We start from the raw sequence: 26,931 nt of genomic DNA on the forward strand, positions 1-26,931 counted from the left end.
GTAACAAAGGCATGGACCAGATTTCAGCGGCCATGGTCCAACAAGCAAAAGAAAAGGGAAACTGGGGAGGAGACATGTGGCTGTACCTTAAAAAGGATTTATAGAAAAACAGCTTTAAAATGAAAGACTATTTAGGCCATAATCTGCACACTCTGAAAATGTACGTTAATACGGTATATCTAGAACCAGGTAGGATTTCTAGGCACGTATCTTACTCTCCTGCTTCCTCCTTGTACCCTTTAATGTCTCTAGTTTTCAAGCATTTATCTAATTCCCTTTTAAATAGAATTGATGGTCTCTGCCTCTCAATGGTTTGGACAGAGATGTCAACATTTCAACCAAAATGGTGAACATTTCCTGAAATCTGCTTTAAGTGTGGGAGCCCAAGGTTCCAGGTCCTGATGAACTGTGGCCCACTTTGTCTGGGGGTTTAAGATCGCACAGAATGGGAAGCACCCTTGTTAAGTGTGTTTTAAGGAAGTGTGGATGTGGATCAGAGTACATCAGCACCATTAACATGCTTTGTAAATTCTAGAAAATTAACATTTTTTCATCAGAAGTAATACAATGCTTTTTTTATTATTGATATTGGCCTTAACCTGGGTCACAAGATTTGGGGTTCAAACCTCTCATTGGGTCTTGAGCTCATAGTTCAGACTAACATTTTGAGGCATTTCCGAAGGTACTGATCTTTGGATGAGGTGTTAAACTGAGGTTTCTCCCTGCCTGATCGTCAGGTAATTGTTGAAGATCCCATGACATTTTTGGAAAGAAAGGGAAAGCTTCTTTTTAATATATTGGCCTTTATCTGTGGTCCCTCTTTGCTGGCATTACATGGAATGCTCTGGAATGTCTCCAAGCTCATCTGTCACTGGTCTATTCTAGACAGGGTCTGTTTTCACGAAGGCCTCAGGGTAGAGGTAAAATGTATTGGTTATGATCAAACTTTCGCCTAAGAATATACAGTAAAAGTTATTTGAAGAGCCTTGTGATGTTTCGACTTTGTGATAAGGTGCTATATTGAATGCACGGACTATTTATTATTATTAAAAATGCTGCATTGAAGCTCTGGCTTTTCAATTGTATGTGAAAGTATGATTTATTTTCCTATATAGTATTTCAAGTGAAGCACCAATTCCACCTTAAAAAGAACACAACCAGTTTCACAATCTGGATATTGAGTTTGAGTTTTTTGGAAGCTTGTGCATTAGATCATAAAAGTCCTTGGATCCAGTTGTGGAGTCATGGAAACATCTGTTTGCCAAATGTTGCATCCCATATAAAATAGTGGACACAGCAAAACCTCTCAGAGAGTGTATCCAGGCTGCAGAAATGATTCTCAAACATGCCTATTTGCTTGTATTCCTGATTGCTGTAGTTTGTTGTCAAAATTATCCCCCGGATGATGTGCATTGGATCAATCTATACAGGCAGGGGTTCAATTTCCAGTGCCCTCCAGGGGAGGCTGTGGTAGCATTGAGGAGTTACTTCAACAAAGAGGAAGGTTCTGACAGACTTTGGAGCTTCGAATGCATGCCGACACCACTGAGTATGGGAGAGGCGACAGAATGCTGGTGGGATGAACTTAACCGAGCTGGTCTTGAATGGTAAGCCAAAGACCACATTAATTTGACCCCTCCGCTCCCCCTCCAAGTGAGCTAGATGTAGTCCTTACGGATGTATTTCTTACATATTGTTTCTTTTTAAAAATCAAGTGATCATTTTCAAATGACCATAATTGATAAGCAACCCCAGGGAAGCTATTCTAATGAGTGGAGCTATTGACCCGTCAATTGAACTTTGCCTTTGAACGTTGCGGGCAGCCACGAACGCTCCAGAAAACCTCAAACCAAGAGATGTTTATGCAGGAAGTGGTTCTACTCCAATCTCACGTTTACTGGCAGGTTTCCTCCTGTTTTGTGATCAGGAATTATACATGTGGAATGAGCATGACTTACATAACACATGGAAACCAGCCAGCACCGGAAGGGTTAGAACACATTATTTTTTTCTGACCTTGACATTTCAAGAATTTTTATTTTCTTTATTGAGAATTTCCACTTCTCTTTGAGGGCTTCAAGGTTAACTACTCTTAAGTGCAGTGTACGTGGAATCCTGTAGCTCAGTGGTCAGAGCACTAACCTTGCAAGCGAGATACCTGGGTTCAATTCCAGGCAGGGCGAAGCCTTGGGCAAGTTTCATTACTCCACACACCTAATAATAATCCCTCCAAAACAAAACAATAATAAATTGGTCATTTTCAATCCATGACTATTTGTGGGACACTGCTGTGCGCAATTGGCTGCCGCGTTTCGCCCACAAATATACAGTCAATTCATTCTACAGTCTATTCTGTGAAGAGCTTTGAGATGTCGAGAAGACGACATTATTATTATAATCCTGTAGCTCAGTGATAAGAGCACTCACCTTGCAAATGAGAGGACTTGTGTTCGATTCCAGACAGGGCGTAAGGACAGTTTCCTTACTCCCCATGCCTCTGTTTACCTAGCAGTAAATAAGAGTCCAGTTATTAGTCAATTGGCAGATCACTTTTCTAGAGATAATAATTCCTTCAAAATAAAAAAATAAAAATAATAATCTGGTCACTCAATCCACGACTGTTTGTGGGACACTGCTGTGCGCAATTGCCTGTATCGCCCACAAAAATATACAGTCAGTTGACTTTACAGTATATTCTGCGAAGCGCTGTGAGATGTCTCGAAGATGTGATTAGACACTGTATCAAATGCAAGGATTATTATTATTATGATGATACATTTTGCGTGTCCTTTTTTTGTTCCCTTTTGGCTTTCTTTCCTTTCTTCCCTCTTCTAAAGACTGCAATTGTTGCTGCTCTCAGCTACCTCAACCGTTCCTCCTGTGTAATCCTAGACTCTTCATGTATACTTTTATTTCTGGCAAGCTTGTACAGGATTATGTCCTGTACAACAATGTGCTGAAAATCTCAAAAGGGAGAAGATGGCTGCCAAAATTAAGGAATGCCGGTATCTTGGGAGATTGTGGTTCGCTTTGTGTGCAAGTCTTGCCGATTGCCGAAATACAAAAATAATAATAATTTGGACATGCAATCTGTAACTCTTTGTGGGACACTGCTCTGCACAATTGACTGGGCATTTTGCCCACAAAATATACAATCAATTCACTTAACAGTATATTCTATGAAGCGCTTTGAGATGTCTCGAAGATGTGATAAGGAGCTATATCACATGTAAGGATTATTATTACTATTGGCAGGGAGAAAGCCAGTCAGTAAGAAAGTAGGGGAAAGGAAAAAAATAGAAATAGAGAGTGAGAAAGAGAGGGAGAGTAAGAGACAAATAATTATACACACACACACTAAGCTGACAGGGCAGTCAAGATACAAGCCACAGAGGCAGAGATACAAAGATGCACTGACAGACCAAAAGAGAGTAAGAAAGACAACAACAACTTGGATTTATATAGCTCCCTCCATGCCGGACGGCGTCTCAGAGCGCTTCACAGTAACAAATCCCAGGGCTGAGCCAGGGGGAGGGGGAGGAAGGTGACCAAAGGCGCGGTTGAAAAGAAAGGTCTTCAGCCGAGACCTGAAAGTAGGAAGAGAGGGGGCGAGGCGAAGGGAATGAGGAAGGGAGTTCCAGAGCCTCGGGGCGTAGTGGCTGAAGGCCCGGCCGCCGATGGTGGAGCGGACAAGGAGGAGGCAGACCCAGTGGAGCGAAGGCAACGGCACTGTTGTAAGGAGAGAGGAGGTCAGAGAGATAGGGGGGTGCAGAGGAGTGGAGGGATTTGAAGACAAGAGTGAGGATCTTGAAGTCGATCCTCTCGGGGACAGGCAGCCAGTGCAGTCTGGCAAGGAATGGGGTAATCGGGGAGCGGAGTTTGGTGCGGGTAAGAATGCGGGCGGTAGAGTTTTGTAATACCTGGATTTTATGAAATGTTGTGGAGGGGAGACCAGCAAGGAGAGCATTTGAATAGACCAGCCGAGAGGTGACAAAGGCATGGACCAGGGTTTCAGCGGCTCTTGGAGTGAGGTATTGGCAGAGACGGGCGATGCATCGGAGGTGGAAGAAAGCGCTGCTGGTGAGGGACCAGATGTGGAGGAGAAAGAATAATTGGGGGTCGAACCTGACGCCTAGGTTGCATATGGGTTTGGAGAGTTTTTAGGGGGAGATCGGGTAGTGGAGGAGGTGAGAACCATGTGATTTTAGATGTTGATGAGAGCTAAAGAGTATGGCTTCCGTCTTGTCAACATTTAGCTGAAGGAAATTCACTCTCATCCAGTTCTTGATGTCTGACAGGCAGGATGACAGAACATCAGGGGACTGGGGGTCGCAAAGTGAGGTCGAAAAATAGAGTTGGGTGTTGTCCGTATACATGTGGAAGTGTACCCCATATCTGCGGATGACATCCCCAAGAGGGAGCATATAGATTAGGAAGAGGAGGGGGCCAAGGATGGATCCTTGGGATACCACACAGGTAACCAGGTGAGAGCAGGAGGAAAAGCCATTTGTGCAGATGTACTGCTGGCAGTTTGTGATATAGAGATCTCTCCACAGGGAGAATTAAAAAAAAGACTTGCAGAGACAGCAGCTCAATCAGAGAGATCCGGAGAGAGAGTGAATGAGAGCAAAATCAGAGGAGAATGAGATGAGCGTCAGAACACAGCACCTAGAACATACTGTGCAATCTTATAAATCCTTGGTAAGTTTGGGCTGTTGGAAAAGTGTTAAAAAGAGCATTTATATGATTAGAAAGAAAGTATAATTTATACATAATTGAAAACTTTTTTTAATCAAATACAAATGTAAAATGGAAGAGATGACTGGTATACTATAGATTTCATTTCACTGTAAGTTTTTCACTGGCACATGTAATTGAAATGGATTGAATGCCTCTTATTGAGAAATTAATTGCATTGGTGGCTTGACAGTGTTTTTTTAAAGGAGCCAGGATTGTCCTGTGGAATGTTTTGCAATACATCTATGGAGCCTGGAGAGTGAGGCTAAAGTGCAGATATCTGACAAACCTGGTTGTGCTCTCTGTACCTCCATTTACTTTGGGTCTGTGTCCATTCTCTGCAAAATTCCTATTGTAGGGATCTAGATTTACTCCATTATGTAGCATTTTAGAGCACCCATAATTTGGCAAATGATTAAATAAAGCCTTCATTTTGAAGCTGGTATTACAGAACTACAGAAGCTAAGGCTTAATTCAACAATTTGCCATAAACAGAATAAATCTCGAGCCTGGTGGTATTTCACCTAGTCATGCCCAACTTTGTCAAACATGGGATAACATCACACCTGACATAATTGCACTTGTGATTTCATTGTGCTTCCATACACATTGCAATCATGGGACATTACCTAATGAAGGCTGCAGGAAACTCCAGCAGTCTCTTATGCGCTATGTGTAAACTATGTGTAAACCTAGGTATGTTATGTATTATGTGTATTATGCACCATATTTTAATATTTTAATAGAGGTAATTACAGGTGCCCTTAATTAATTAACAATAATAATTAATAATAATAATTAATACATAATTTTCAATCAATGTTCAACATTGTACACACATGTTTAAACGTGGCATAATACTGCACTGTTTACACATAGTTTACACATGGTGTATAATGGGCCCCCAATGTTACAAAAACAAACAGTGCCATTGCCAGAAGCATAATTGGAATTCTCCTGTAATTGGATGCAGTGCTAAACGTTCATGAAAATGACACCACCATGTGTGGGAATCAACGCTTTGAATAATTTTTTCCAAAAGAGACATTGTAAATCGAATTTTGTGGTTTTCTCAGTAAAGCTTTCCAACTAGATTAAAATGTCAGAAAGTGGTGAATCATAGAGGTCAACAAATTTTCTCTTCAACCGTGCCTTCACCTTCCCTCTCGACTCTCTACCCCCTCCTCGCTCCCTCCCTTCCCTCCCCTCACCCTGACCATTTCCCCCCTGCTCGGGTCCCGACCCAACTGTTCAGCACCTTGGGACGTCCTCCCAATGTGAAAGACGCTCTATAAATGCAATCTTGTTGTTGTTGTTAAATTAAATCAAATATTGCCATTAATAGTTCATATATTAATCATTATCAGGTTGGCTCAGTAGTTACCTCACCTCTGAGTCAGGTTGTGAGTTCAAGCCCCACATTGGGACTCGGAATCAAAGTCTAAGCTGACACTCCAATGCAGCTCAGGGGAAGGTGCCCTCCTTCGGATGAGATGTTACACCGAGGTCCCGTCTGCCTGTTCAGGTGGACGTTAAAGATCCCATGGCACTATTTGAAAAAAGAAGGCACTTTCTCCCAATGTCCTGACCAACAATCCCCCCAAATAAAATTGGTCACTCACTCCAGGGCTGTTTGTGGGACATTGCTGTGCGCAAACCAGCTGCTGCATTTTGCCTACAAAATACACAGTGAATCCTCTTTACAGTATAACCTGTGAATCGCTTTGAGACGTTTCAATGATGTGATAAGGTTCTATATCAAATACAAGGATCATTCATATATTATTATTTCCTGCCACTGCTGACACACTGAGCCTTATGTCTTTGTATCACTTCATTGACTGAAAAGATTAATGTTGTAGCCAGCTTCCAGCCAAACCTAGAATTTATTTCCTCATCCAAAATGGATAGCAAGAAACAAAAATTCTTCTGATTCTAAAATTTTCAGAGCAGGCAAATTTGAGCCATTCAGAAATTCAGTCCCAATTTTTAAACCAGTTTTCCAGCTGGTTCTTAAGAACTACAGAAAACCCACTCCCAAATTAATACTGAATTTAACAATATGTGAACATTTACACGGCTCTGAAATATTAAGAAAATAGCATAAGGTTTGAGGCAGGCAGAATTTCTATCCCCAGGAAATGTATTAGAATCCATATGGCAGGTACATCTGGGTAAAACAAAATACTGAGTTAATTTGTGAAAGTAAGACAAGTAATACTCTAATTGGTAATGGAAATAAAGTTTTGTGTTTTTATTTTGTTTACTTTTAAACTATTTTAACTGAACATATTTAATGTTTAAACTGATGGTGAGGCTACAGAAAATCAAGCAGGGTTCCTACTCCTGGAGTAAGAGCGGGGGAGTTGGAGTAAGAGTGGGGGAGTGGGACGAGTTGGTAGCTCTTTCAAAGAGCTGGCGTGGGTACCATGGGCCAAATGCTGTAAAATTTAATGATTCTACAGTTACTATGTTATGACCATAGCTGGGGAATGCATTGAGTGGGTGTGAATGTCAGGTCTCAACAGAATTGGGCATGCTTGTGATGCCAAGTTATATCAATTTGATTCCTTTTTGCAGAAAGTATGTTATAGTCAGTCTGACTTGGTTTGGTAGCACTCTATGCTCTGTGGCAAAGGAGTGGGCTCAAGCCCCTACCAGTCTGATACTCCAATGCAGGACTCAGGCAGTTCGACACTGCTGGAAGTGCCATCCTTCAGATGAGACACTTAACCAAGGTCTGGCTGTCCGTTCAAGAATCGTGACACAACATGAAAGAGAAGGGAGTTTCGAACAGTGCCCTAACCAACAATCCTGTGGATAAATTGATCATTCACCCCCTGACTGTTTGTGGGATATTGCCCACATTGTGAGATCTGCGCAAATTGGCTGCTGTGTTCATGTACAAATACAGTCACTGTAAAACACTTTGAGACATTTCAGTGTTACAGATGGTATAATCAAATGCAAGGTCTATTATTATTATTGGAAGTGTTCTTTTTCCTTCAAATTACAACATAGTAATTATAGCCAGCACCTTGGGATGTCCTCCCGACCTGAAAGGCGCTATACAAATGTAATTTTGTACTGTAAAGTCTGTGACGAATAACCCGGAACTGCACAACTAAATTGGGTGAAAATCAAATGTCCGGATGAAGCAGCAACAGTATAAATTTGAATTAATGAATAGACAGAAGAATAAGTCAAATGTGCAGAATAAACCGAATAGATAATACACACTGATCTGTGGTGGCATCCTTAAGGCATAACTGAGGATGTTCCTAACTGAACACGCACACACATGATGTCGCACAGTATAGCACAAGTTTCCCTGACAAAGACAGCACTCATGATGTGCTAAGACCTTTGCTTAACAAATGTTGTGCTGGATACACAAGACACTTGTCAAGCCAGTGCAAACTGACAGACATGTGGAAATAACTGAAGCTGAGCTGTGGACGTGGGGCTCCTCTCAGCTGTTCATCTAACTTCTCATCTGTTCTGCATAATTCAGTGATCAACACACATGTATTCAGTGCCAAGATAGCTCTTGTATCAGTGTTATCCTCCAAACTAAACTGAACATCGGAGAAAATCGACAGCTCCCCTAACATATCAATTTAACAGTGGGAACCTCACTGTTTACACCTCACTGATCCTATTGGGGATATTGGGAGTTTTGTTCACCAGATTGTGAAATGTGAATTTTTCAGATCTGTAACTGGATTTTCACAGGTCTTTTACTTGGATGTTGTGTTGGTCAGAGTCACGTTCAGTATTGTGTAGTTCACAACGTTTAGCTTTTATATACTAGAAATTATGCAATAGGAGGAGAATTTCTCCCAACATTGTATTTGAGTGTTTACATCTGATTGATTCCATTGACACTCCAAAGCAGTGCTCGGGGTGGGGGTTGCAATGTCAGAGGTGCCCTCCTCCGAATGAGATGTTACATCGAAGTTCCATCTGCCTGTTCAGGTGGACGTTAAAAATCCCATGGCACTGTTCAAAAAGAGAAGGGAGTTTCTCACGGTGTCCTGGCCAACAATCCCCCAAATAAAAATTGGTCACTCCCTCCAAGGCTGTTTGTGGGATTTTGCTGTGCGCAATTGGATACTGCGTTTCACTGACAAAATATACAGTCAATCCACTTTTCATTATATCCTGTGAAGCGCTTTGAGACTTATCGCTGATGTGATAAGGTGCTATATCAAATATCATTATTATGAACATTAATAGTATATTACGGTATCTGTTAAAGCCTATCGGAAGTGTTCTTAACTTTATGCTGCCAAGAGATGCACAACATACCAAATGCTTTTAAGTGTTAATATCTGATCATTTTTATGTGTGCTTTCAGGTATCACACTTGTTCTGACAACGGCATTGTAGTGGGAATACAAAGTCAATATTTTGAGGCAGTTCTGGATCGAGAATGGCGGTTCTACTGCTGCAAATACGGCCGGAGATGTCCATATTCATGCTGGTTAGTACAAGTCGTTCCTTTCTAAACTATGCAAACCCTAGGTAGGTTCTTAACATCTGTATTTTCCCTCCTCCCACCCACAACATTCTTCTCAATGGGGAAATTGAAGAAATAGGGACTGTGGGATTGGACTTCCAGTTCACAGATCATGGCCTTTAGCTAGCCAGATATCAACTGTTACAGAAGACAAAAAAACTATATAAAAAAAAATGGCTCCACAAATCCGCATGATCTTAAATTTTAAGGCAAAAGACCCCACTCCACAGTCTGGAAAAGTTCAATTTCAAAAGTTCAAAACCCTAGAAACTACCTAGGGTTTACACAATGTTGTGGACCTGTGTCATCATTGAGAGTGGTTGGGAGGTGGGAGAGGGTCTGGGCTCAATCAATGTGATAAAAGGACCACATTAAGCTCAGCTCCATTGTTTCAATTTGCCTTGAAAGTTAAGGAATTCACAGCGAGATGTATATGGAACCTACAGAAATGAATGTGTCAAGAGGTGGCATGATTGTTCTTGAGGGGGAAGAGTACAAAACAATCATGTTTCACTACTGAATACTCCTCTATTGAAAAACACCAACATCTAGCCTCCAAGAGCCTAGGTATCTCATTACACTTGGACTTGGCAGATTTCACTTTTAGAATTCCTGGGGCTTGGAACTAGTCAAGTTTTAATGGCTATGTTCCTGTTTTGCTGGGAAGCAGGAAATTGCTGTTAATAAACTTTCACAACATGCTGACTTTGCTGCCAATAGACGAACCATATTCATTCAAAATAAATGTGTTGATTTTGTTTCTCCCTTGAGAATTTCCTCTTCCAATTTTCTCCCCTTTTACATTTTTCTGGGCTCTGATTTCACAAGCTCCTGTTGCCTCAGGTGTCCATTCTTCATGTGTGAACCTTGACAGTGAGTGTTGACAAGCTATCGTCCATGGAGTGTATCTCAGCCTTGTCCTCCATTGGGGACAACTGGATGAGAGAACTCTTCTTAACCCAGGAAAACTGTGATTAATCCTCGCTACTGGTCCATCTGAGAAAATTAGTGATTTTACCCCTCGGTGTTGTTTTAGAAGGACTGTATTTGCAGTTGATTGTGTTCAACCACAAAATGCACAATCACTACACTTTACAGTATATTCTGTGAAGCACTCTGGGATATTCTTCTGACATGAAAAGCGCTGTACCAAATGTAAGTATCATTATTATTATTATTATCATTGTCACACTCTCCTTCCACTTTGGGCTTTGAACTTTGAATCCAGCACAGATGGATGGGACAAAAGTCTTATCTCTGTCAGAGTTTGAGAGATTCTTCAGAGAATCTCAAACAGATAGTTGATCTCAGACATTGTATCCTCGACCTTCCAGTGACTGCTTCATTGGATGGTGTTACTAGATATCTGATCGTTCTCCTCTTACATGCTAGGCTTTGCTACCATACCTCGGCGCTGACAGCATCTCCCTCCATGGATGCACTCTACATCTCACGGAGCCAATACAGAACCTCCCCTCCCCGATCCCGACTCCTAGCTCAGGTCCGAAACATTGATTTTCCAGTACCTTGCGATGTCCTTCCGACATGAAAAGCACTCTACAAATGTAATTTTGTTGTTGTTGTTGCTTGCCCAAAAGAGAATGGTAAAGTCAACTGAGATCCCAGTGCTGACACTGTAAAGCAATGCTTCTTTGCACTTGGTTTGCCCATCACAGGGTGGTGACCAAATGGGTTACCTTTAACAGCAGCAGTTTTACAACATTGCAGCCAAAGACTGTTTATCAGCAAGAACTGGAAGAAAGAAACTCCTGACAGCACAACGCCTTAGAGAAGATTTATAAGTGTTACAAGTGTTCCAGGTGCCCCAGGGCAGGCAGGCAACTTGTCAGCACACAATGGAGCTGCAGTGGGGGTAGTTTGCGGTTGCTTCAGGTCACAGCCCTTAAGGATTCCTAAACTCACTATTATTATTACAGCATTAAGTAAAGAAAACCGTGGTCTAACCTTTCAGATTGTCACATCTGCATTAAATCAGTGTTCAGCAAACCAGGAAGTGCATAATAATATAGTTGGCAATAATATAGGGGCTGTTGTTGAAAGGACAATCTTGTGTAGGCTGAACTCCAACTCTCAGACATCGCATCCTACCTTATTCTGGACCACAACCCCACTACTGAACACCAAGCTATCATTGCCCAGACTGTCACTGACCTCATCTCCTCTGGAGATCTTCCCTCCACAGCCTCCAACTCATAGACTCCCAACCTCGCATAGCCCGCCTCTCCCTCATCCCCAAGATTCACAAACAGGACTGTCCGGGTAGACCTATCATTTCAGGCTGCTCCTGCCCCATGGAACATATTTCCTCTTATTTTTCCCCCTTATCCAGTCCCTACCAGCCTACATCCACGACTCTTCAGATGCTCTCCGCCACTTCAATCAATTCCAGTTTCCTAGCCCTAACCATATCCTTTTAAGATGGATATTCAGTACCTCTACATCTCCATTCCCCACCAGGATGGCCTGTGGACCCTCCACTTCTTCCTGGAATAGAGCCCAACCAGTTTCATCCACCAGCACCCTCCTCCACCTGGCTGAACTTGTTCTCACATTGAACAACTTTTCCTTAACTCCACTCACTTCCTCCAAATAAAAGATGTCGCTTTGGGAACCCAAATGGTTCCGAGCTATGCCTGGCTTTTTGTAGGATACATTGAACAATCTTTGTTCCAGTCCTATTCAGTTCCCCTCCCTGAACTATTTTTCCAGTACATTGATGACTGTGTTGGAGTTGCTTTCTTCTCTCGCCCTGAGCGAAAAAATCATTCATTTTGCTTCCAAATTCCTCCTTCCACCCCACCAGCATCCACGTTCAACAGATAATCCTCTGTCATTTCTGCCATCTTCAGCGTGATCCCACTACCAACACATTTTTCCATCCCCTCCACTCTCAGCCTTCTGAAGAGGCCGCTCCCTCCGTGACTCCCTGGTCCACTTGTCCATCACACTAACACCTGCTCTCCCTCCCCTGGCACCTACCCATGCCAGTGCAGGAGATGCAACACCTCCCTGTTCACCTCCTCCCATACCACTATCCAGAGCCCCAAACAGTGCTTCCTGGTGAGACAGTGATTTACATATACGTCCGCTATCCTAGTATACTGTATTCGTTGCTCACAATGTGGTCTCCTCTGTATTGCGGAGATCAAATACAGATTGGGTGATCCCTTTGTCGAATACCTCCATTCTGTCCGGAATTGCAACCCTGAGCTTCTGGTCGCTTGTCACTTTAATTCTCCTTCTCACTTCTCCTTCTGACCTCACTGCTCATGCAAAACGCAAACTTGAGGAACAGCACTTCATCTACCTCCTAGGCATGTTACAGCCCTCTGGCCTCAACATTGAGTTTAACCACTTCAGACCTTAACGCAGCTCCCAGCTTCCCTCAGCTGTGCCTCCTCTCATCCCCTCTTCTATAACCATTCACACATCCTTTGAGTCTCAGAAACATCTTTTCTTTCTATAATCTCCCACTATTGCCTTCTTTTGTCTTGCACCATCAACATCTCCCATCTCATCATCTACTGTCCTCCACCTTTGTCTTTCTTTCTCTACTTCTTCTCTGTTTGTCCTTATAAACTGCTCCCTTTCAGCATCCCCCAGTTCTGATGAAAGATCATCAATCTGAAACGTTAACTCATTTTCCTCTCTCCATAGATGCTGCCTGACCTGCTGAGTTTTTGCAGTTGGTATTTTAGTTGACAATATTAACAATTGTGACAAATGTTTGAAGAGGAACGCATTGGCTTTAGATAAATGAAACCCCAGCCAAACTCATTTATTTCTTGCATTGATGTTTCTATGCCCAAGCAGGATTCAGTTCTATGCCCAGTCATGCTAACACTACAATTTGTGACAGTAATTACTTGTGAAGGGATTTGAGAATTTTGACATGTTAACACACTACAATTATCAAAGCTTGTTCTTTAAATGTCTACAGGTTCAATGAGGGAGAGACACAGAGGAAGTTAGGCAGTTCTACAATACTGTGGTATTACTGTAGTGTCCACAATACTGTACTGATAGGATGAGGCAGAGAAAGCAAATATGGGAAGAGGGTGAGAGATATGTTTGTAATTAATAAATTTTCTGCTTCAATAGTTTCATGATATATTTTATGGTGCATATCATTTCATTACAGCAACAGCAATAACCAGCATTTATGTACAGAAACTCAGAACCATAGAAACAGGAACAAAACACAAAGTATTGCAGATGCTGGAAATCTGAAAGAAAAACAGAGCGAGCTGGGAAAACTGAGTTTTTCCAGCTCTCTCTATTTTTGCATGACCATAGAAACAGGAGTAGGTCATTCAACCCCTTGAGCATGTTCCTCCATTCGATAAGATCATGGCTGATCTGTACCTTAAGTCCAATTACCGTAGGATAATGTCTCCGAGTTCTTTACAGAGACAGTGTCAGATACTGAGCAAGAGTTCTGTAGTAGAATTCCTTTTATAACATGACCATTACATTAATTTCACTTTACAAACTGTTGCAGCAGAAAATATTATGTTACACTTTTCAATGGACAATTTCCATTCGAATGTATGCACATAAAGATAATCTTGCTCATTTGTTAACCATCATAACTACTGAATGCAGTTCAGTTAGATCCCCAGATCCTGTGGATCTAAACTCCTCAACCTCCAGGGCTCTCCCTCAGACTCATCGAACCAATGTACAATCTAGGCGTCTGGTTCGACCCCCAACTGTCCTTCCTCCCCCACATCTGGTCCCTGACCAGGCAGCCTTCTTCCACCTCCGCCACATTGCCCACCTCTGATGGTACCTTACTCCAAATGTAGCCAAAACCCTCGTGCATGCATTTGTTCCCTCCCGCTTGGATTACTCAAACACACTTCTCGCCGGTCTCCCCAGCTTCACTATTCAAAAGATCCAGCTCATTCAGACCTCTGCTGCCCACATACTGACCCAGATCAAACTCCATACCCACATCTCACCAGTTCTGGCCAGGCTCCACTGGCTCCCCATCACCAAACAGATCAACTTCAAGATCCTCACACTCGCGTTCAAATACCTTCACTCTCTGACTCCTCCCTAACTCTCCGACCTCCTCATTCCCCACTCCACCACCCGGTGCCTCCGCTTGACTAGAACCGGCCTTCTGCTTGTCCCTCGCACCCTCCGCCCCACCATCGGAGGTTGTGCTTTCAGCCACTATGCCCCGAAACTCTAGATCACTCTCCCTCAATCCCATGGCTTTGCCCCCTCTCTACCCTTTTTTAAGTCCCACCTAAAGAACTTCCTCTTTGACCGTGCTTACGGCCACCCCTTCCCACACCACCCCCCCAGCTTGGAGTCAGGCTCTGCCACAGTTAAGCGCTCTGAGCCACTACCCTGCATGGAGGGCGCTGTATAAGTGCAAGTTGTTGTTGTTCCATGTGACTCCGATGATGTGTTACTGAAGGCAGAAAGCCAAAAGATCCCTCTCACTGCCCCTGGCAGCGTTGCCCACCAAGTAGTTTCATGAGTACTGACTTCACAGAAGTGATCAGTGGATTTTACTCTGTTTGCAAGTTCAGAACGTAATGCAAACGTAAGTCACATCACAATTTACATTACAGCAACAACTTTAACAACAACAATTTGCATTTATAGAGCACCCTTCACTCGGGGCAGCATGGCAGAGCATTAGTTTAAGGTAGCACTGGTTAACAAACTGCTGTATCTGAAAATGGACCTGGAAATTCTCTACATAAATTATTTGATTAGTCTCAGCAGTCACCCGAAATAAATATAACTGTATATGTAAGCCTGTGTTGCATTCAGGAGTACTGATTGCAGGCTTGGTGGCACGGAGCAGAGCTATGCTGGATTCTCGCCCACACAGATGTGATGAAGGGTCTCCTCTCTAATGATTGTTTTGTCCCTGGTGAAGCTGTGTTCCTATGTTAGCAGTCCCTGCCTTAAGAGGTCCCACTGATACGACAGCACATTTCCTCATGTCTGTCTTCAATGTCTCCAACAAGTCTGGTACGATTTTACAATACAACGTGTGACAGAGTTTTAGCAGTGAAGACCATTGTGCATTTGCTGAAGCTGATTGCATCTGTCCCTCTGTGAAATTAGTTTGCAAGGTTTCAATTCAATTTCTGGTTGTGGATATGAATCCTCAACACAGAATTGCTGTCTTATTCAGCTTGAAACACCATGAATAGTGTACCATGCTCAAGAAGAATAGAGAGCGTGGGAAATGGAAGTGACACACTGAGTAGCTAATGTCACTTTTAGATTGCAGGGCTGAAGGCCAAATGAGTGGGAGGCACTGCCTCTAGAAGAACAGAGCGCTGTGTCAAGAGGTGGGTTCATCCCCAGCCTCTGGAAGGCACTGTTGCTGAAGGCAGAAAGCTAAAAGATCCCTCTCACAGCCCCTGGTAGAGTTGCCCACCAAGTAGTTTCATCAGTACTGGCTCTATCCTTGCAGAAGTGATCAATGCACTTTACTCTGTATGCAATTTCACAACGTAACGCAAACTTGAATCATATCAAAATGCATGGTTACATCATTTGGCCAAATACCCTTCCCATGAATGTCGATGTTCCTTCATATTGCATGGTTTCCCTTTCACTGAAGATGATTAGATCGGCTCAGGTTCCTTTGTCCAATGTAATTATCTTTACTGGAAGGTAAGCAATGACTGGAACAGGTTACGTGGAAAAGCCGGTTGAGGCCAGAGAACAGTCAGTCTTAAAAGCAGTCGCCGGTCTTAATTAGGAAGCTGATTTTCTACAGTTCATTTTTACGAACAGTTTTCAAATTTCAAGATAATGATCTAAAGCTTGAGAAACTGAGAATTTTAGGCTTGGCATCCAAATATGTCAATTAGAGCCTGTTGGCAAGAAGTGGAGAGAGAAGGTCAAGACTGAATGGTCGATCCTGTCTGTCTCTTCTGGCTGTTCCCATTCCCCTAAAAACTGCCATCATCACTCTCACTTTGAAAAAACCCTCCCTTGATGCGTCGCAGCTGTCAAGCTACCGGCCCATCTCCAACCTTCCCTTCCTGTCCAAGGTCCTTGAAAGAGTTGTCGTCTCCCAGCTGCGCTCTTTCTTCTCCAACCATTCATTATTCGAACCCCTTCAGTCGGGTTTCCGTGCTGCCCATAGCACAGAAACTGCCCTGGTCAAGGTCACCAATGACATCTTGACCATCTACGACCAGGGCTCCCTCTGCTTCCTCGTCCTCCACGACCTATCGGCAACATTCGATACGGTCGACCACGCTATCCTCCTCCACCGCTTGTCCTCCCACCTCAACCTTCAAGGCCCTGTCCTTGAGTGGTTTAGGTCGTACATCTCCCACCGTCTTCATTTTGTTTCCACAAACGGCTTTTCCTCCAGCCCCTGCACTGTCTCGTGCGGTGTCCCTCAGGGCTCTGTCCTCGGTCCCCTCCTCTTCACCCTCTATATGCTCCCCCTTGGTGACATCATCCGCAGACATGGGGTTAACTTCCACATGTATGCGGATGACACCCAACTCTACCTTTCCTCCTCTACCCTCAACTCCACGACCACCGATGTCCTGACAGCCTGTCTGTCCGACATCGAGTCCTGGACGAGAGACAACTTTCTTCAGCTCAACGTGCGAAAAACCGAGGCCCTCCTGATTGGCTCACGTCAGCGCCTCCGCACCTCAGGCGCTGACACCATCAGCATCCAAGGCTGCACTCTCCACCTCTCAAAGCCAGTCAGGAACCTCGGCGTTCTGTTCGACCCTGAGCTGTCCTTTCTTCCTCATATCCGCGCCACAACTGGCACCGCCTTCCATCACCTCCGGAACATCGCCAGACTACGGCACTACCTCACCCCTCACGCTGCTGAAACTCTGGTCCACGCCTTTATCACCTCAAGGCTGGACTATGGGAACTCTCTCCTCGCCGGCCTTCCCGGCACCTCCCTCCACAAGCTGCAGGTCATTCAGAACTCTGCAGCTCGTGTACTGTCCCGCACCAGGCTTCGGGACCACATCACTCCCACCCTCGCTCGCCTCCACTGGCTCCCCATCCCCCAGAGGATCGAATTCAAGATCCTCATCCTCACCTACAAGGCCATTCATGGCCTTGCTCCCTCCTACCTCTCCGACCTACTATCCCCCTACCTACCTGCCCGTACCCTCTGTTCCTCTGGCTCCAGTCTGCTCCACATCCCCGCCTCAACCGCCCTACCATCGGTGGCCGGGCCTTCAGCCTCTCAGCCCCTAGGCTCTGGAACTCCATCCCCCAGTGCCTTCGCCTTGCTTCCCCTCTTTCCTCCTTCAAGGCCGGTCTCAAGACCTTTCTCTTTGACCGTGCCTTCAGCTCCCCTCTCGACTCTCTACCCCCTCCTCGCTCCCTCCCTTCCCTCCCCTCACCCTGACCATTTCCCCCCTGCTCGGGTCCTGACCCAACTGTTCCACGCCTTTGGACCTCCTCCCGACGTGAAAGGCGCTCTATAAATGTAATCTTGTTGTTGTTGTTGCCCAGGTTTGAAACTACAAGAGTTGAAAACAAAGATAATTCCCTGCAGTTGTTTGATGCAATCCTCGGATACGCCCAAACACGAAGACCATTTTGACGTGTGTTTTATCAGTTTCACTGCTTTCTTCCTAATCTCTAGAGCAAGGGTTCCCAAACTTTCTGGGCTCAAGCTGCCCCCATGACATTAGCCATCCTGACTAAAGATCCCACACGATAAACCCATACAAATTGAGTACCTCACTTTAATTGCAAACAACATTTCAAAAGAATTAAAGAATATAAATATAAAGTAATGCTTACAATGCTAATGTGAATGCACTCCAGACCTTTTGCCTCATGCACTCAACAACAATTTCACGTGGGGCAGTGTCTTGAATACCTAGTGCACCTTGTAACCCCCCACCCACCCACCCCCCACCCCACCCCCAAAACCATCTCGTGGACCCCTAGGGATCCGTGGACCCAGTTTGGGAACCAATACCATAGTGAATGTCAAGATATTTTTAAGGGTTAAACTGAGTAGAACAATGCTCATTTTACCACATCCTCTTTGCCTTTCAGTTTATGATTATCTGTGTATTGAAGCAGCTATTAGTGTTGGTGATAGTAAAGAGCACTTATCAGTGAGCTGTATAGTCTGTGTCTGAGTTTGTTTCTTTGCTCACAAGGTCAGACAAGCTGGTCTTTGAGATTTTGTATTTTTGGAGAACAAAATACAATGGTCATCCATACACGCTGCTCTACCTGATGGCTCAGTGGTTAATTTCAGCCCCGCATGGCAAATTTAGCCACACATGATGCAAGCCCAGTTCCAGTCGGTTTCCGTGAGCACAAAGGTTGACAGTGGACCCCCACACAACGCTGGCCTATCACCAACTCTGGGTCTAAAACTCCACCTTGTCTCAGCCCCCAAACACTATTTTATCTTAAAGTTAACCACAGAGCAGAATTGTGGAAGATTCTCAAATCTAGCCTTAAATCTTTCTTTTGTAAGAACTGGAAAACCGGCTTCAAAACTAAACCTGAATTTAAAGAATTTTTGTGTGATTGGTAATTTTAATTCAAAATGGTCATATAGGCAAACGATGATAATAACAATAATAATTTACCTTGTATTTGATAGAACGCCTCTCTCATTGGGAGGGAATGTCTCAAAATGCTTCACAGCCTAAATTGTAAAGCATAGTGACTGTGTTTTGTGGGCGACTAAGTGGAAATTTCAGATCTTATGTCTCAATTCATACATTTGAAGAATGGTCACTTCAATGAATCTAAGAGGACTGCCCCAGCTGATTTGAACTCAGCCCAAATCAATGTCTTCAGTCAAAAATTGGAGAGAATTTTTTTTGTATTACTTTATAGTAACCTATTATATTATTTATGATATTGTGACTGCATTACTTTCTTGGGAGGAGACACATTTTGTGTTCACCAGGGCAAGATATGTTACGTTTTTTGGGTGTCCAACATGTGCAAAAAATTAACATCACCTTGCTTAAGAGTATCCAAACCAGACCTTTGTTCCCCTTAGAGAATGGAACTCATTGCAATTTCAGTAGCCCCAGTGTTGGCATCAAGCACTCCCAGTTCAATTATAGGCATAGAGTAAAGCTTGCTCGATTTACCCCTTCAATGTTTCACACACAAAATATACAGTCAAATCACTTTACAGTATATTCTGTGAAGTGCTTTGAGATGTCTCGAAGACGTGATAAAGCGCTATATCAAATACAAGGATTATTATTACAATGTGTCTTTGATTTACCTGGCTCGATTTACCTTAATTGTGTCTTCATAGCGATACCCTTTCCCACAACAGCCATCGTATGACTTCTGTAAGTGAATTGACAATTTGTGTCAATTTAACAGTAACTTTATACTGTGGGTTCAACCCACATTACGAATTGACAGTAACAAGCGTAGAATCAGATGCATTTACTGGTCAAGCTTGATAAAGTTACAGAAAACTATCCCTAGTACTGTACATACAATGGTTTGATGTATCAGCTGTGCTGCCAAGCCTAATACTGTAAATGCACTCCCAATGGTGTGTGTGTGTTATATATCTAATACAATGTATTTCTGTCTGGGCTCATATTGGAAGAATAGCTGCAGTTTGGGGGCGGGGTATCAGAGGACAGCAGACAGGAACTGGGAGAGGGAACAATCTTCTCTGTTCAGAATGGGATTAGATTTCACGTTCCTGGCTCAGCAGCGATTATACCTTATCGTTAACCCGAGGCTATTTGCTTATTTCCTGGTTACTCCAGCTCAAACTTTCCTTGACCACTTGTTTGTAATTGTTACGATCCACTAAACCTTTTCTCTTCTTCCCGTGGGAGTGAAGGATGACAAACGAGGTGCCTGAGCATTACAAAGAAGAGGGAGAACTGACGATTTACAATTACGGCTACTTCATCAGAGGAGCAAGTACCACCTTCAGCGGTGTTGATAGGTTGGTTTAGTCTCAGCAGATATTCCTGTTCATTCACTTTTTCTTCCCGACGTCTTCATCACATGCTAACGTTTTTAAAACAGATCAGTTTTCAATTTCCCCCCAAATAAAATGATAGTAAATAATTTAAAAAATCAATCACTCAATCCAGGACTGTTTGTGGGACGCTCCTGTGCGCAATTGGCTGCCACACTTTGCACACAAAATATACAGTCAATCCACTTTACAGTATATTCTGTGAAGTACTTTAAGACGTCTTTATGACATGATAATGCGCTATATCAAATGCAAGGATTATTATATAATAGAAGCTTAGAATGATAGAATGTTTCATCACAGGAGAAGACCTTCCTCTGGCACTTTGCAAGTTCTATCTTTCATACATTTTATTATATATTTTTTGAGATATTTGTCGTTTCCCTTTTAAAAGCTGTTGTGGATTCTCCTGCAATACAATACTATATATATATATATACATACATAAATATAAACTAGAGCTTGTTGGAGAACTGGGAAACTGGAGTTAGTGCATGTACATCAGGACCACAGTAAAGCCCTAGTTACTTTGAATTGCTCTGTAACCAATACAAGTTGACAAGATCGGACACTGTTAGATTCCAACACCAGCATAACATGCCCGGTATCAGTACCAGCCCAAACTTACAAACTTACCTTGTTGTGAGTTGGCTATTTTTCTCAACTCTGTATTGAGCAATTTCCTTAATCACTCTGAACTTACACATTTTGCTTGAAATCAAACTGTTGGCAGCATTGCTGAAGTTGACTAAATTAGTCAAGACCCTGCTGTTTAATTAAAAAGAATTGACTCTCAAAGCAACTGTTTACCTATTGATCTTGAGATAAATGTTTTTGCGATCTTACTTCCTCTTTTGTTCCACTCCGACATGTTTCACCCCTGTATGAGGGTGGCGACATTGAACCGCACAGACATCCCATTTCTAATACACTCTTTATGTGTTATTTCTAGGGACCGCCAGTGGAAATACATAATCTGCAGGATGACTGAATTTGACTGTGACTTCACCAATTTGTAGGAGCCATCACAACTTGAAATTGATCCAAAACAAAGACATGTTTAGCAAAACCATCTCCTGTTAAAAATTACTCCTTCTAACTCTCTATTCTATACGCAGTTTCTTTGGGGAATTTCTTTTTAATATGTGTGAGATGAGCCATTGCAGACTACTACCTATCTTCTAACACAAACATGTTTTTCATATTATCGTTGTTATTACTGTACACATATTGTAAGGAACAGCATGATATAATACAGCTAGAAGTCATAGGTATTCATTCCTTTGCTGAGTTTAAAGATCGAAATATTTTGGCATAATAGGCTTCTGTCATCAGAAATTTCTTGTTTCCAAGCCAGAAATTCATTTATAAACACATCACTCTGCGTGGAATATTTGATGACAAACTCACTACCTGTTCACTGTGAACCCTTCAACTAATGTGATCTTTCCAGAGTTTAAACAGTGTGATCTGCGTTTAGGATCTTCCATTATCAAGACCACACTATTTGAATTCTTCACAAATAGCATCACTGAAATGTATTATTGCTATTTGTAATAGTTTAGAACAGATTACGATTGCTCACCACCTTACTGAGATAAACATGATCTTTTAACGTCAGGCCAATCTCCCCAGCACATAATTGTTAAATCAACTGCAATGTGCAGGGATCTGAGCCATATGGAAGTTTGCAGGTTTGCAAGTTTTTACTGGGGTAGCAATTGGGGCACTATAGTTAACCCGATGCGATTTGGAATGGATGGAGTGTGAGCATGCAGGATTGGGTGAGGACAGGATTGGGCACAGCTGTGGTGCCCTCCACATTTTTCCAATGATCTGCTAACACTCTACACTCAGACATGAAGATTGATCACTTGGGGATTCAGCAAGGTGGCTGGCACTTGCAGAACTGTCCTCCAGGAGACATCAATGCCTTCAGGTGCAATGGGGAAAATAACAAATATAAAGATTTTCACAGTGTAGGCAAAGAGGGTTTTGATCAAAAAATGGCTATTTTTAAAGAAGATCTTAATTCTGACAGGAAGCTTAACCCTATCATCATTACTTATTTGTGTCTCATTGTGCAATTTGCTTTCGAAACATTTTCTCTGGACTTTTTCAAAGCACTTCCTCTATACTTTAGTTGATCTGTTCCCAACTACAAATCAAAATTGCACAATAGGTTTTCATTGTAAGGCTTGAAAGCGTTCGGGGTAATGCTTAACTCTTGTGAAAGGACACTTTGCTTTTCAGACTACTTGAAGTCTTGCAGCTTGACCTTTTAAAATCTTAGTAGTGCCCCTGATTGGAAAACAGGTTCCTACTTTGCATCTCATTATTACAGCTGAAGAAGCAGTCACTAGGCTGCATCCCAGCATATATTATTGTGCTTCTTTTATCAGGAACATTGCACTGTTGGATACAAACAGAGCTGACAACAGTGGTGTTTCAAAGTACCCATAATAATAAGGGACCCAATCACTTTATACATTAAAATGTATCTTTTGTAAACAAATCCGTAGGATAAGGTAAAAGAAAAACATATTTTTTAAATAGTTTTCTGTTTATTTGACAAATTAACTAAAAGAAAAGAAACTAATAATCAAGGCAATATTAATTATATAGCACATGGCAAAGTACAATGCTGTATGCATTCTGCCAAAAGATTAGAACATGAGGGAAATTAAGGGCACTAATCACTGATTATATTGTATCCAATTAATCTGCATCTCATAAGTATTTTCCTTTCATTAAATCTAAGATCGTTTCATCTTTTACTGAATTCCCAGTGTGATGTTCAAAACTGAACTTCTGTTGGCCACTCATAAATTAGGATTCTATGATAGTCTTACCATGATTTATTTTACTTTGTTTCAAATGCAAATTGTAGTCTGTATTGATGGGGTGAAACAAATGCAATGTTTCATAACAGATCCTGTAACACATACTATACATGCGGATTCTGTTATGAATCATCGCATTTTACACTGAATGTTCATTTCTTGGGATTAAATTGAATGTCAAAGAGTCTTAACAACTTGAGTAATCCAGACAGAAACCCAAATTTCAGTGTGGAAGAGAAGAGATTTCTGATAGCAATGGCATTTGTAATCATTTGTTGGCTAATTTAGTTCACAGTTTGACAAGCACAGAATGGAATTCATTCGAAGAATTTGGGTAATTGGCTAAAGCCATCTTAAACCCTGCTTACTAAACATAACAGATTTCAGATTCTGAATTATTAGTATTCACAGCATGAATTTACCACCTTACTCCATCTACACTGCAGTTCTGAACCTATGCATTCTCCCAGCTGATGCAAAAATCTATATATAATAGTTAGTCATGCAATATACTCATACATTTAGTTAAGCAAATGTTTGAACCAAGCAAGAAGATTTCAACGGTGTCAAAAGCTATTTTGTTTGACTGAGGTATGATAGCTTCTTACGTATATACCCTATAGATCTGTAAAATTTGCTTAATTCTGCTTAATTAAAACAAAATGAAATGGTATTCCATGCTCAGTGTGTACTTACTTTTTCTCGGAAAGCAAGACTAATTATAGTACATTGTACCAACTCCCATTCTCGCAGCCCATTCATTATCACATTCCGGCTGTGTTTTAGTTTTCAGGCCTGTGACTAAAGGGGAGGGAGAGGATTACTACCAGAGGGTAGTTTCATTCCAAAATTAAAGCCTTGAATTTGTTTTTATTTTCTCACGCCATTGTGTCCATATACTTGATGGGGGAAACCAGTGACTTGCCTCACTCCCTATGAACAGGTTATTTTTTAACACCTAGAAATGAAATGTTTCCTTGCTTTGTGGTTGCCATGGTAAACAATGGGGTATGGACTCCAAGGGCAATGTGATAACAAGACGTTTAATGAACATAACATTTTAATACTCCAGCACAACAGGACAAGAGCACACAGGTTCAATATTTGTTTAGATACAATGCAGTCAACAGTTGGAACAGATGATAGAAGCATTTACTTATTTAAGAAATAGCAGAATGAAATGCTGCATTGGGAAGATGGTGGGCTGGATATTCTGAGATCCATGAGTGGAAGGGCATTCTTTGCCCAGGTCTCTTTGAGATGAAATCTACAATTTGTGTCCCAATAATGGAGCTGGAATCAGCAGAACTAAACAGTAAAAGATGACCGCTTGGAACTTGATTGCACTTGTCTCTTGATCAAAAGGTTGTGTGTTCAAGATTTAGGCTGGGACTACGGTCGGTAACCTAGTCTGATGTACGACTGGGTGAGTGCTGCATTGTTGGAAGTACTGTCCTTCAGATGAGACATTAAAAAACAAGTTTCTGCTCAAAAAGAGAAGAGTTTCTCTTGGTATCCTGTCCAACTGCCTTCAGATAAATTGATCATTCATTTCATGATTGTTTGTGGGATCTTGCTGTGTGCAGCACTGTGTAATTTTTTTTCCCCCAGTGTTAATTTTCCGTAGTCCTTAAAAATATGGTTCCGACGTGGATTAACATCAATGGTCCTTCAAGGGTTAACACCATTTCCTACACCAGCTATCTTAAGCAAACAAGCAAGCAAACAAGGTCAGCCAGTGTCTCTGGTGCATGATATGAACAGGATAATTGCATGGGATGCAAGTGACCACCCAGAATCTGACAGCACCCACTCAGAACTGGGAGTGTTTGAAACTCGTTCAGTGTTAGGATCCTTCCAGCTGACTTCTTAGTGACCTCCCCACCTGGACTAAAAGGATAGCATTCATGCTCACCATAGTATCAAACCTGCAATAGTATCGTCATGCGGAAAAAGTTACAAGTGTTTTTCCCAAAAATGTTTTCACAAACTCTCATGAATTACAGAGAGCCAAAGAAAATAAATGAGGTAAAAGGAAATTGAAGAGCATGAAGCCACCCCGTCTGGGCTTCTACGTTTTTGTCTACATCTCCAAGGTGCAACTACAGCTTTGTAGCTTCTGTGTGCTTACACTAGGTTTGCGGGATTGATAGCATACGCTGCCTTCTTCTATACAGAATACACTTGACAGTGCTATAGGTTTAAGACCGAAGTTCGTCAGTACATGCCTCTTATTTAGTAGAATAAACCAAGAACAACAACTTGCATTTATACAGCCCTTCATTCATTTTATTATCTCAGAGCATTGTACAGTGGTGGGTTTGAATATCAAGCAAGGGAGAACGGGAGGTGGCCATGGGCACTGTTGAAGAGATACGTCTTACTGTGGCATTTAAAGATGGAACAAAGAATAGAGCGAGGCAAAGGGATTGAGTCTGGGATTTCAGAGGTTAGATACAACCACCAATAGAGGCATAGAGGAGTTGGGGGACGAACAGCAGGCCTGTGCCAGCTGAGTGAAGGGGGTGGGCAGAGGATTTTTATGGGTATGATCAGATCAGAAAAAAAAGCATTATCATAGGGCATTTTTTCCACATTGTTAAATGTGTCATATCTTAGACACTAAACTATGAGAGATGCAATCATGCATCCATGCGGGAAGAATCCTATAATCAATTGGGCAGATCAGGATTATTCACAAGAGTACTGTGTTCAACTTGTGGTCTAGATTCTATGTGAACTAGACAGGAAGAGTTAAATTTAACTTGGTGATGTTTTTAAACTGATGCCCATTATTTCTGGGTGAGGTACTATTTACCAAAAGGCCTGGTAGCTCAAGTAAAAGCAATAAATAAATCCAATGCACCATATCCAGTGGTTAAATGCATAATCACAGTTATTTAGGTTTAGAGGATTTTAACTCTGCTCCACATCCTACGTTGGTCGTTGTCCAAGAGTATCTCTTGAACTCTACAAGTTATTTAAGGTCTTATTTTACTCGTACTTTGAGCTGGTATAATGTCTATACACAAATGATGGGTGATTTATATATGGTCTCTGATTTATATTCGGTCTCCTTTTCTGGCACTTCTTATTTAACATGGAAAATGCTGTTGTGTTAATAACAGAAAGCACTCAAATGTGTCCATGTGCTTCACCCCCATACACGCCCATCAAAGGTGAAAGGAAGAGCCAAAAAAAACGACACAAGGCAGTGTTTTCACAATGCAGATGCTTCCTTACTGATCATAAAAGCTTGCAGGAGCAAGGGTGGTCTGTTTGCTATTAGCAGCAAAGACTCCAACCTTGTAGGCTATGAAAATACAGTGAAGGAAATTGCTGATGAGATGAGTGCCAGGTGTAAAGAGGTCACCACGTAAGTTGTTTTTAATGGTTTTCGAAAATGCCATCAACACTAAGCCAAGCATCAGATTTAGACAATATTAGAACCATAGAATTTTACAGCGTGAAAGAAAGCCATTTGGCCCATTGTATCTGTGTTAGCTCTTTTAAAGAGCAATCCTTGTTTTTTCCCCAACCACTTGCCCCTTTCCCGTGATGTTTACTTTAATTTCTACCTCATCTACCACACCATATTTTTAAAAATCCTTCCCTACAGTAGTAGTAATTCTCCCAACAGGGAGATTGGTCCCAGCCCTGCTCAGGTGTAGTCAGTCCATCCTATGGCATTTTCCACGGCATTGGTTCCCACAGTGGGGGAGGGGAAGGAGGTGGATGGGGTTAGTTTTGCTTGGAAACTTGGAACTCCATGATGCTGACCGGCAGGAAGACCTACCAACTCAATCTATACCCCGAATCAAATTCCCCCGCGTCAGACT

At 42.2% G+C, this 26,931-nt stretch overlaps 1 protein-coding gene across 1 annotated transcript; it reads left to right on the forward strand.

Annotated features, from left to right (window-relative positions):
• Nucleotides 1-1,286: 1,286 nt before the first annotated feature.
• dpt (dermatopontin) lies at nucleotides 1,287-23,765 on the forward strand. The gene is made up of 4 exons (XM_007891581.2): nucleotides 1,287-1,607; nucleotides 9,098-9,223; nucleotides 20,106-20,213; nucleotides 21,202-23,765. The coding sequence occupies exons 1-4, from the start codon at nucleotides 1,333-1,335 to the stop codon at nucleotides 21,266-21,268; spliced, it is 576 nt and encodes a 191-aa protein (XP_007889772.1). The 5' UTR covers nucleotides 1,287-1,332; the 3' UTR covers nucleotides 21,269-23,765.
• Nucleotides 23,766-26,931: the final 3,166 nt, after the last annotated feature.

The sequence above is a fragment of the Callorhinchus milii genome, unplaced genomic scaffold (genome assembly GCF_018977255.1).
Source record: "Callorhinchus milii isolate IMCB2004 unplaced genomic scaffold, IMCB_Cmil_1.0 Scaffold4, whole genome shotgun sequence".
Taxonomy (NCBI): domain Eukaryota; kingdom Metazoa; phylum Chordata; class Chondrichthyes; order Chimaeriformes; family Callorhinchidae; genus Callorhinchus; species Callorhinchus milii.